Genomic DNA, 13,131 nt, shown 5'->3' on the forward strand with positions numbered 1-13,131 from the left:
TGTAGTCATGATTATAAATTTTGGTATATACTAACAAAAAGCTACTATAATGGTTACCACTATCAGATATACAAATTGATCATCAAATTTTAATTATTAAAAAGATGTCTTATCATTGAAATTCTATTTTTACTACTTTAGGATGGAGAGGATCATCTTTTGAACATTTTGCAACCATTGGACAAGAGGGCTAGTACTTAATATGGACTTATTAAATAATTTTCAAACTATAAATAGACTTTATTTAAGTAACTTCATTACCTATTAAATAAAAAAATGTTGACATGAAAAAAAGTATCAATAATTCTTTATTACCTTAAATGTTCATAATTCTTATTTACAGTTCCAGAAAATTTAAAACAACAAAATATTGAATTAATTACAATAAAAATAATCTATTATAATAATTAAGAAAAATAATCACATTAATAGCACCAGAATATTATATATATATGTGAATATAAATAGTAAATCATAAACAATTCCAAATTAACTTTTTGTTAAACATTTTGAATACCAAAAAACTCGATAAAATATTTAATACAATAATTGATTCAATCTTAATATTTAAAATATAAAATAAATTGTCTAATTACAGTGATATCACAGTAAAACAAATACTTGCAGGTCATATGTAAATATAATTATTATAAGAAAATACCATAGGTAGGTTGAAACGTACAATTATTACGCTTTTTTGTGGTATTTTAAATATACATTATGGAGTATAGAGATTGCCTTTATTGGTATGATCTTTGATTAGGTATTAAAACTTCACTGCCCAATACAAATAAATATAAATTTTTTTGTTTATTTTTATAATACTACAAAAATCATATTGAATAATTCTTATTAACATCATGATGGATATAAATATATAGAATTCGACTAGTATGAATTCCAAGAATGGCAAGATTAATTTAAACAACAATTCAGACTTTAAGGATTACAAACATTGTAAATTTTAATGAGATCATTGATAATCAACTAAATTGTGAATAACTGATTTATTAACCATTATTTAAATATTGTGATTGCATCATGATGTATAACAAATAATATACATAAATACATACTAAACAAAAATATTTAAAATAATAGTACACAGTATGCACAATTCAACTTAACAATATGTTTACATTGATGAGAATTTATATTGTATTGAAAAATGTTTGTGAACATTGATATACAATTGTTTAAGTTGGTCATACAAAATGTTGTAATATTACCTACATTAACATCAAAGTGTAAGTACAACATTACTGATTAAGTATAGTTATGTTTAATACATAAAATACCTTATTAAAATAATTTCAATAATCTAATAAATTAATGGTCACTGGAGGTGCAATATTATCAACTCCATATTCAGATAACAACAATGCTGCCATCCATCTTAAATGATCTTCTTTAGTAGTACCGGCAATTGACCAACCAAAATTATCTTTTGATCTAAACAAAAATGATTTATTAATTTGAAATAAATTATACATTCTAGCTATCTTTAACTTACTCTTTAGGTAGATCATTCTTCAAAATAAATGTTATACACCATCTAAACAAAAAGAAGATAAAATATTAAAAAAAGAGTATAAGTGGGTGAAGTTCTGTTATACAGCTAGTAGGTTACAAGTGGACCACTGTTAAATTTTAATTCAATGATATGATATAATCGTATACAAAAGACCTTTTGGAGTGAAGATGGTTTGTTGGCCTAAGATATTTTAGATTGTAATTACTACTACTGTAGCCGGCAGATAGGTTAAATTACTATTATTTAGTCATATATATGTATATATATATATAATATACTTTAAGTTTCATATACAATATACCCACAAATTATATTTTTAATTTACAATATAACTAAAATAGTTATTTTTGGTTATTTAATAAGTAATTTTGTTCAAATTTTAACTTAAAATAGTTTTAAAAAAACTATATTTATACATTATTTAAACTTTTTGGTTACAGAATTAACTACTTACATGCTAACTTGATTTAAAATTTTAATCCTTAGCTATAAAATTTGAAAATCTTATAAATTTATAAATACAAAATAACTTGTAAATTTTGTCAATATTTCAACTTTTAGTTCCTAAAAATAAAATAATACCTTTGTATTTTAAATATTTTTTAACTACTGTAATAATATATCAGGAGCTTTGTATATCATTTTCAAGCTTTTTGACCCAACAAATAAAATTTTATTAATATTTACAAAACAAAAAAAACCTAAAAAATTTGAAAATGTCAGTTAACAGCTCAAAATAAATCAAAATTTTCAGAATTAAGGCAAGTATAGGAAATTATAATATAAACATTTAGTGTACACTTAAAGCATTTACTGTTATTCGTTTTTGAATTATAATGAAATAGGAAAATCGTTCTATGTGAATATTCAATGTTATAAAAATTTGAACTTCAAACACTCATTAAAATTGAATTAGACTTTCCAGTAAACATTTTATGGAACTTGTGTAGTACAATACCTATAACTACTTCATTGGTGTAGTACTGTAGTATGCCATCTACCAACAAAACTTACGAGTGTTTACTGAACTTTACCAACTCATTAATGATTTATAACAATTTATCTAAATATCTAATGTATTGCTGATGATTATCAAGTGTTATAATACGTCATAAATCATTATTCCAGAAACTTCAAATTAATTGTTGTGTTGAGTTTTAGTTGACTGCCACCATTCCTATTTTAGTAGGTGGTCTAACAAATCCATTGCCTTACACATTTCGGTGGAAGGATACAATATAGACCAAAATAATATAAGATCTAAAATTTAGTTATCATGTATCTTGGTGGATATATTTTAAAATTTATCACAATGACTAAATAGCATAGGACATATAATAATAGAAAACAATTAACTAGTACTACCAGGTGTTTCACTATTTTAATATGTTGTAAGTCTTAATATTACTCAAGTCACAGGTACTTACCATTACAAAAATGAAATAAAAATATAACATAATAAACAAGAACAAGTATGACATATAAGTATATAATATTTTCCGATAGATAGCATACTACAATTATGTAGGCCATAGGGTTTTACTAGGTAGTATAACACATAAAAAAACTAATAATAATCAAAAATTTCAATATTGAAAATTATATGGTATATAGAAAATGCTGTATAAACATTTAGTGAAAATCTCAAACATCTATGGTACCTAATTTATTTTAGAGTTGAACCCAAAACCAAAATCAACTATGTCAAAATCCGGTGTTTGAAAATTCCCATTTTTCCTTAACTATTTGGAGCATATTTAGACTACTTATTGTCTATACGGACACAAATGAAAAAATAAAACACATGTCATTGTAAAATCAAAACATTCATCGCTCTACTCAGAATTTAAAATTATAAATTAACATTGGATAGGTTATCATTAAGGTAATCAATAAAACATTGAAGATAATAATGTATAGTTCAAACAATAGTAAAACCCTGACATAAGTGTTCTATTTTTAAAACAGTAGTGGATTTATTAGATTAAAATGGATGGGGTTTAGTAAGTTCCCACACGAAACATAGCAGGTAAGTGGGTACATATGTAAGTTCCCTGTATTCCCACACAAAAAAAAATTCACCTGTATGTAAATTCCCACACAAAAATTAAATAAATTTAGACTTAGGACTGACAACTTAAACATAGTTAAAATTTAATTGTTTTTGTATAAGTAAAGTCTTTAGTAAAGTCTAATCAATTTTTTGAATCTTGTCAAAATATATAATAAAAATTAATTATATAATGTTTAGGTATATGGTACAGATATTATTTGTACTTTTCCAAGCGTTTATACTTTTATAGTAAGACTTGTATCAGAACTAACTATATATGTAAAGTATTTGAGCTTTTGCAATAAGCCAAATAAAATTTAATTTTTTTCTAGTACTATTATCATTGATTTTAGAAACAATGCTATTATTACAACTTTTATTATTTTATACCTATAGGTATACAAATAATATGTGGACCATACCTACACATTATAATATAATTAATTTTCATTATATATTTGTACTATATAGATTCAATTAAAAAATTGATTGAACTTTTTATATGCAACACAAAATCAAACAAATTTTAACCACACCAACTACGTTTAAGTAGTCCTGTGTGACTAAAGTAGGAAAGAAGTTTGTATTTGGTATAATTTTTTTTCGTGTGGGAACTTACATTCGCCCAAAAAGATACTGGTCTATAGAAAATTAATACACACATATTCATATTTACCTAGTATGTGGATTTCTTTTAGGTTCAAACCCAATATACCATATTAGATCCTTAACAAACCATTCATATAGTGATGTTGATCCCTAAAGCAAAAAAATATATAATAACAAATCAGAGTAATTAGAACATAAAGCTACATAAAATGATTGAATAATAATTACTGATTTATCTTTATAGCATATCAATTTTCCATTACTTATTTCAAATAAATAAGACTTAAACGTTTTACTCTTTTGTTCTGCAAATTTTAAATCTGTGCATAAGGTTAAATGTTCTTTAGCCTATAAAATACAATACTTATTATTAATTTTAGTTTTACATTTACTGTCTATATTTGTTTACTTACAAATGGTAAAATTTCAATAAGTAAAGAATTTGGTTGGAGACAAACAATATAATTGTCCTTTCTATACTTAACATCCCAATAAGCCCATAACAGTACAATGTCTAATAACAACTCTGAATGATGAATTGGACGAATCATTGTTCCGTTGCAAACGACTTCCTGTAAACCAAGTAAATATCCACCATGTGCTCCCATTTTATTTGCAAGTTCATCACAAACCATTAATGCGGTTTTACTTGGGCTCAACTAAAATAAAAATATACACACATTTTAAGAATAATATTCAAATTACAAATTTACAAATTTCATACTTACAGTGACACTGACACAGTTTTCACTATCTTTAGAACCAAGGTATATCCAAATTTTTAAATCTCCAGAGGGCTTTGATGGTTGAAGGGCATTACCATTTGATAAATTATATTGTATTAATGCTTCCAAAATTCTATCTTCTCGCTTTATTTCATCTTCTTCTACATAAAACAATTTAGGATATAATAGTATAAGATCATTTACAGCTTCAGACTCTATTTTTGACCAGTTAAGTGAATCATTGTCCTGAAATAAATATTAAGAATTGAAAAAAAAATCAAATTTTACATTACTATTATTTAAACATACTTCAATGTGCATCAAGGTTGGACCCCAAATTGATGCTAAATTTTGCACAGTCATTAAGTTTTTTTCATTTTGAAGTTGGATGTAATACAAGTGACTCAAGAGTTTACGCAATGTTACATAATTAATAGCTGGTAGTCGCTCTAATAAACTTCTATAAAGTATTACTTTTTCATCTTCTGAACAATTACATTTTACAGCATTACAAAGATGTGTATGGAGTTCAGTGGTGAGCAAAGGCTCTGGCAAATCTCTAAAAAATCGTTTTAATACACTTGCCACATCGTATACTGAATAATCTTGTTGGCTGAATTGTACAGCCCAAGCATCTTTTCTGAACAAAGATAAAAGTTTGGTAGTGTTAGAACAAGAGCCACTACGCCTATAGACACCTTCTGTTAAGCACCCTGTAAAGTAAAATTATTTTATTTTAAATCTCTCAGGCCATTAAAAAATACATTACAATCACATACCATGGGCATAAATGAATTTTAAACATTTTTCAACAATAACTGGAACTTGATCCTTACTCAGTTGCTGATCTTTTAAATGTGGACTGGTATTCACAGTTTCAGCTTTTATTATATGTTGCCAATTCTTAATCTCAGAATCTTCATCAAACTTCAAATAAATTGATTTTGTAATATAATCTATGACTAGTATACTTATTCTTAATTCTTCATCTTCTTGAGTCACTGAAATGTTTTAATATTATTGTAAGTTAAGTTAAACATGAATTTACTTGAATATAATTAGTATACAATATATAGTATAGACTGACCTACGTTTCTGACTTTTCTTAAATCAATTAATTCTGGTCCACATGCCTGTTTAGCATATGTTAATACTCTATTATGTAACAATAACCAGGCTTGTCTCCACTCACCATTTATGCCTTCCTATAAACATATGATATTGAAAGTAAAGAAACACAACTTAATAGTTATTAAATTAAAGTAGTCAAATTATGTTAACTAAATTTTATAATTACCTTTAATGTAGCATAACCAGCTCTACTAAATTCAGATGATGTTTTGAGTGGAAATAAACCAGTCACTGATCCTAAAAATTTTTGCATCCATACAAGACGTTCTGTTGTACATAAAGCTCCAAACAAAATTGATTGAGGTCGTGACATGAATTTTACTCTAAAACAAAATATATCTTCTCCTTCACTGCAATGGAAAAATATTTGAAAATAAAAATTTTTGAAAATAAAACAAATTAAAAGATCAAAAATAAATTCACCTTTGTTTAGGTTCATTGACAGTTTGAATACTTAATAATGATGCTAATGAGATTGAATTTTCAGTTTGGTTTTTATTAGTTGAGTACTTAAGTTGGCCACCCACGATTTGACACCATTTTTTTTCAAAGTCTTTATTTTTTTCATCAATACTAACAAATAAAATACCGTTATGGAAGATAATGGAATTTTCTACTCCTACAATATCTTCTTTTCCATTTTTTTCTTCTGGTTTAAGTATTGATTTCATTTTTCTAACTGAACCTGTTGATCCATCAGCTACTTTTTTCAAAGTACGTTTCATACTTAGCCAACTTGTTAAGGAATTTTTTCTTGGTTTCTCTTCAAAAACAGGATCAACTTGAATTTCTTCTTTGGAATCTATGTTATTTGCACCGTCAGAGTGTAAAATTATTGAATTATGGGAGTCTTCAATTGATTCCAGGCGATCTGGAGGTTCAGGAATAGTATACAAATCTTCATCTAAATTTTCAAGATTGAAGTTCACAAAACTTCTAGATTCAACAGTACTATAATGTGATGAATACAATATTTCATCGATTTCTTGTAGTAGTGAGCAATCTTCTTCTTCTTTTTGCTTATCTAATAAATTACCAAATGAATTTTGTAAAGGGTCGAATTGTAAAACAACAGATTTTGTGTCATTAGTTGTTTCTTCATTGATGAATGAATGGGTTTGATGCAAACTCTCATCATTATCTGATTTACTATGTTTAGCTTCATTATTAATATTACTTGTATCACTTGAGCTAAAACTTTTCTCACTTGTTGGATTCCAGTTTTCATAAGCTTGCGATTTTGTCTGCCCAATTAAGATAAGTTCATAAATGTTTTCTGTTGAATATGATCCACATTGGCTACTAGAGTTGCTTGATCTTGGTACCTTATCATACAATATATCTTGTGGTAGAGGAGGTGGTGGAAAATTTGGAGGCTGTGAACTACTACAAAAGTCTGATTCGGTATAATAATTACTAAATGATCGGTCAGAATTACTGTCTGATGGAATTGGAGAATCAAAACTCAATGTAGAAAATATATCATTATCGATTGGAGATTCACTTATGTCTGGTTTAAAATCTTCAGATGTTTGACTAATTGTATGTCGCCGAGCAGGTCTTGGTAAGAGGCTGCGAAAAGATTTTTCAATGCAAATACTCATACTTCTAGTATTTTCGATGGCAGATTTTTTTCGCTCAAGACAATTTTCAGAAGCCATTTTCATTTTGGGTTTAAAATTTGTTTTGAAAAAACCATCTAAATCTTTAAAGTTTGAAGAAGTTGGACTTGAGTCATCTTTAGAATCACTATCAGAAACATTTACATTCTTGCGTGGTAATGGTACTGGTGGCTTTTTTTTTGTACATTTACTAGTGACTTTATTCCTAGGAGGTGGCAATGGACGGTAGTTAGTATTCTCCATTACTCATCTAAAAGTTAAAAACAGTTATTAAAATCACGTGTAACACAAATTTAAATAATATTTATGATTATTAATATATTTAACTGCTATTATGATGGAATGTTAAGATAAAATTGCAAAAGAAAATTATATTAAAATAACAATAATACATTCTTTGGCTAGATAAACATTATAAAATGAAGGTATAATTATAAAATGAAGATTTAAACAAAAATAACTATGAACTATTATTTGTAATAATTATTTCTAATTAAATAGGTATGTTGATTATTGTTCTAAGGATTAAAATTCATTAAAATAATATAATATTAAAAACAAAAACAAAATTAAAATATAATAAAATATGACAAAAGCAATTCAACCACATAAAATCAAAGAAAAAAAGACATCAAACTATGTAGATAACAATGGAAAACATTATTATAGATTTGTATCATAAAGAAAGTTATTAATAACTAATAAGTATCATGCTATATGATTTAAATTAAGCTGATATAGTATAATAGCCATATTAGAAAGAAAAGGATAATTAATTGATATAATAATTATAAAATTACTATAGTTGCATAATATTTATTGTATTATAAAGGTACTTACTTACAACCTAAATGCTTTAATAACATTTAAAATACTATTAAAACCCCTTGTATCCTCTATTATACTATTATTTGGTTCAAGGAAAGTAATAAGTATTAACATTAAACACATTTTAACTACCCGACTAGATCATATTAACTTATTTGATTATGAAATGTGTTTCCTAGAATTTAAAACCTAAGTATTTTTTCTTAAAAAAAATTATGTTTTTTTAGAAAAAATTATTTATTTATCAATTTAACTGATCATGTAGGACGTAAATAGGTGATAACTCGTTTAAAAATATTACAGTATCAATATATTATATATTGGTATGTATTTACTAACACTTTATTTCTACAACTTAACTTTTCAAATCAATTAAAAATATTTATTTTTAAATGTGTTTTACAATATTACATTTAAATTTATTTAAAATTACTTGATACAAAGGAAATTATATCAGGATAGTCAATTGAAAATTGTTTTTAAAAGATATGCTATAAATGTGTTCATTATTATAATTTAACTAAATTATACAAAATATTTTAGATATTACCCCGATTATAATACTTTTCCACACAAAGTACACAAAAAGCTCATAAGTAGTGCACTAAAAAAAATATCCTATTATAAATATTAAAAAAAAATTTAATGGATCATTATTATTCATATAAAATATTATTTAGTTTATTTGATATTAATAATTGTACATAATTAATTTTCTTTTAATGTATTATAAAAAGGCTGAGAACTATTGCACTAAATTATTGTAAAGAAGAAAACTTTCTATATATAGACAATGTTGAACTCCAATTTTTATTTTATTTTTATTGATGATATAAGAAATGTATGAAAAATGTTTAAAATGTCTTTTTATAGATTCATTATAATGTATGAGCTTAAAATATTGAAAAACGGAGTTCAGTGAGGACTCTATAATATTTTTCTCTGTTTGTTAAAAAAAAAATAATCAAATTTGGTCGATTCTACGGAATAAAATCATTATTCCTGTAGAGTTTATTTTTGAGGACTAAATAACTTAAAACTCAAGCACGCCCGTAGGATAAAATCCCACCCGGGGCAAGATCAAAATTCTAAAACCAAATCAAAAAGATTATTTTAAATTTTAATATATTTTTAGTGTCTTCATTCTAAAATAGCATAACCTAAATAGAAAAAAAATCAACATTATATGTCATCACATATTAAGTCCCTTATAATATGTGTAGGTTTACAGTACATTATTAATATTTTTTAAATACATGTTAGTGTAGATGTTACAAATTCATTATATTTATATTAATTATCAAATAAAAGTTGTATGTGTCTTGATTGTAACAAAATGATTGTAAAACGTCTTCAATAATATTTTGTTTTTGCTTTTTAACAATGTCATTAATATGCGTGGCGTTAAATTAACAATAGTTTTAAAATATTTCCAGTAGGGGCAATGGCCTCTTTGGCCCACCTGTGGGCGTCCTTGTTAAAACTAGGCACTTTAAAAAAAAAAAAAACTTACTATACTAATGTTATTGGTAACTTATTATTTTTATTATATGTATTAGATAACATTTATCTAAAATTAGTTTTAAAATGATTATAAGCAAGGAAATTAAAATTTGTTAAAAATATTTAATAATTAAGCGAGCATACTACTTAGATATTGGTATAACAAACATACAAGCTGTACTATACAAATTGTATTATACTAAACTAGTATGTTAAATATCTATAAAAATTAATCTAAAAAGTATGCATATGCACACATTGTAAAATGTACCGTGAAAAAGTATTTAGAACTCAAGGCTATTCAAGAATACACCTGGAATGTATTTAGATGGGTTAAATTAAAGTAATTTTCTAAATATTAATTAAAATGTAAAACTTTAATAACATCAATTACTTATTGATAGATTAAGAATATTTTAGTAGAGATCATATTAAAAAACTAGGTTCTATCATTATTTACAGACTACAGAGGTCTAGTAGAATTGCAGTGTAGCAATAGTTATATACATTATACCTTTATTATCTACTATTTACTAATACAATGAACATACTTATTGCACCACCATTCTTTTATTAAAATCTTAACACTTAAATATAGTTAACAAGTAACAACAATTCACATAAAGTATATAAAATTTAAAAATATTGATAGATTTATAAGTAGGTACATTCAATTTTTTTTTCTTCATTAAGTCACTTAAAAAATGTATTATGTAATAGTGGTAATACTATATTTTTAAGTAAATAGGTATTTAATCAAAGAAAAAGAAATAAAAATATTTTGAACAATTTATTAACGAATTATTCAAGAAATGTGTCAAAATTAGAATGAATAAAAACTAAACAAATAACAATACCTATATAAACAAGACGAGTCTTTTGGAGATTGATTAATGATTAATTATTAAAGTCAATAGGTACTTTAAATCATTTGAAAATGATCTCATGGATTTGATAACTGTTTTTACTTGATCTGTAGTGCACTGAATTGCATTTGTTAACATAATTTTACAACATTGAAAATATGATTTAGTGTCATCTGTAATCAAACATATTCTGTATTCTGGTTAAAAAAGCTAATTTAGCATAGTCAATTAAACTGTATTTGGTTACTTGTTCAATATTTTATAGTTTTATAAATTCTCATTATTCTATACTGGCTAGGAAACTATATATACTACAGCTAGATAAGAAAGAATACCTATTACCTGCTAATATGTCTAGTTACTTCCAAACAATACATGACATTTAAGAATTATTTTATTTGTTACAAAATATTGTGACGGTATGAATCGCAAAATACTTCACTAAAAGATAATTTTCATTAATGTTCTACCTCAAACACGATATCAATATATACAAAGAAATTACATCATGTTTTGTTTTTAAAAGATAATTGTAACTAATTCACATTACAATAATATTATTATTGGTATTTTAACCATTGATAGGTTATATATTATACTACATAATACTAGTATTATTTAATCAATGGTACTACTCTTTGTCACAAAAGTGGTTCTATTTATATGTCTATACTCAACTGATTTAATTTGCATACTTATTTGGATTTAATTGGTCGATTCAAATAGTCATTCAAATGGTTTAATACAACTATCGATAAAATATAATATATCGCGTCGCTAAAATGTATATGCAAAAATAATTTAAAATAAGTGCATAACAATAACTATTATACTTACCTCGATTCTCCTTTATATTTATATGCCGATAACAATGATTGACGAATAAATGCAAAATTACAGAAAGACTGAAGAGTTAAAATTATTATGTAGCTACACTAATTACAAAAAACTTGTTTGAATAATGAATGGTGAATATTGTGAAATGCGCGTTTGTGTTATCATCGCATTAGGGGAACGAACACGAACAGTACGGCGGATTACGGACGATGGATACCTGTTGATCTCATTGAATAGTGATTAGGCAAACATTATTGTTGTGGTTCCACACGACCACACGACGTCTTCTACAATATTTTTTTCTGTGCACATATGACGTAACACGTATTCACATCACGTCACGTCATGTTTTCATAAATAACATGTTATATAGTTACCACTTACCACTGTCACTGTAGTACCGTACATCTTATCAAGATAAAATAATTAAAATTAGATACCCTTTAGATCATATTATACATGTCCATAATTACATATACATATAATATAATCTAAATGCAAAGTAAGTACTAAAGTACCTATTTAATTTATTTAAGAGAACGCTACATCCAAATTTTATCCGTGACGGCAAACATATGACATTGCGAATTTCACGTTCTGAATTACTCTATTTGACTCTGCTGTGTTTAATATTGGAACGAATTGACCTATTTTTCATTGATAATATATAATTAGAAAATAGGTATCATAAAACAATATTCATAATCAGTGGTTTTTTTAAGTTTTAATTTTATTGCGAGTTATAATCATTTTAAAATTGTAAATGGTTTGTACTTTTAAAAAACTCATGACTCGCTTTAAAATTCATTTCAAAAATTACAAATTCATATCAACGGGCCCCTAAAATAGTCGGGCAAAAAATGAATAAAAAAATGAATGTTTAAAATTTAAAATTTAAAAATATCCATAAAAAAATTTATTTTTATATCTAATAAGATTAAAAAATGTATGGTTTCTAATAGTTTGTCTACCTTTAACAAAAAAAAAAAAAACGGTCAAGTCGTGGACGTTGCTGTACAGTATATAGGTTACTGTAATGGATGGAATTACATTTAAATCCAATGATATAATTATATCATTGTATACGAAAAACGATTCTGAGCGGAGACGGTTTATCTGTCTGGGATATATTATAGATTATTAAAAATTTTCAAATCTTAGATTTAAAAAGAAATTTTTTTATGAATTTCTAGTTTGAAATAATTTGGGAATTTTCGTGATTTTTACATAATATGTTGTCAAAATTCAAACTTTGAATGCTTGTAAAAAAAATTGTGACTATGCATTTCTTTTATTTTTAAACTGCTATTATTGTAACAATATGTTAAGAGCCTTGTATTAAATTTTCAAGCTTTTCTGCCTAACAAATAAATTTTTATCAATATTAATTAAAAAGAAACTAATAATGATCGAATATTTCAAA

General features: G+C 25.2%; 1 protein-coding gene across 3 annotated transcripts; it reads right to left on the reverse strand.

Annotated features, from left to right (window-relative positions):
* Positions 1-290: 290 nt before the first annotated feature.
* On the reverse strand, positions 291-12,025 carry RhoGAP15B (RhoGAP_ARAP and RA_ARAPs domain-containing protein RhoGAP15B). 3 transcript variants are annotated; one of them, XM_015508636.2, is made up of 13 exons: positions 11,709-12,023; positions 10,863-11,044; positions 6,476-7,924; positions 6,219-6,402; positions 6,009-6,126; positions 5,701-5,922; positions 5,231-5,634; positions 4,925-5,167; positions 4,610-4,855; positions 4,425-4,544; positions 4,264-4,346; positions 1,514-1,555; positions 291-1,452 (listed from the first exon to the last, which is right to left on the reverse strand). In XM_015508636.2, the coding sequence occupies exons 3-13, from the start codon at positions 7,915-7,917 to the stop codon at positions 1,314-1,316; spliced, it is 3,243 nt and encodes a 1,080-aa protein (XP_015364122.1). In that variant the 5' UTR covers positions 7,918-7,924; positions 10,863-11,044; positions 11,709-12,023; the 3' UTR covers positions 291-1,313. The 3 variants fall into 3 exon arrangements, with proteins under 3 accessions (XP_015364122.1, XP_089082503.1, XP_015364113.1); XM_089226377.1 differs by lacking the exon at positions 10,863-11,044 and having other exon boundaries at positions 6,219-6,375; positions 11,709-12,025; XM_015508627.2 differs by lacking the exon at positions 10,863-11,044.
* Positions 12,026-13,131: the final 1,106 nt, after the last annotated feature.

The sequence above is a fragment of the Diuraphis noxia genome, unplaced genomic scaffold (assembly GCF_037042655.1).
Source record: "Diuraphis noxia isolate RWA-SAM2 unplaced genomic scaffold, SU_Dnox_SAM2 contig0004, whole genome shotgun sequence".
Classification (NCBI taxonomy): domain Eukaryota; kingdom Metazoa; phylum Arthropoda; class Insecta; order Hemiptera; family Aphididae; genus Diuraphis; species Diuraphis noxia.

Excerpts from the sequence above, each read along its gene's own strand:
- RhoGAP15B (XM_015508627.2), bottom strand. The coding sequence starts at position 7,917 with ATGGAGAATACTAACTACCGTCCATTGCCACCTCCTAGGAATAAAGTC. Across the intron at positions 5,923-6,008 it reads AAGAAAAGTCAGAAACGTAG|TGACTCAAGAAGATGAAGAA; the intron begins GTCAGTCTATAC and ends AAAACATTTCAG. Across the intron at positions 1,453-1,513 it reads AAGAATGATCTACCTAAAGA|ATCAAAAGATAATTTTGGTT; the intron begins GTAAGTTAAAGA and ends ATTTTTGTTTAG.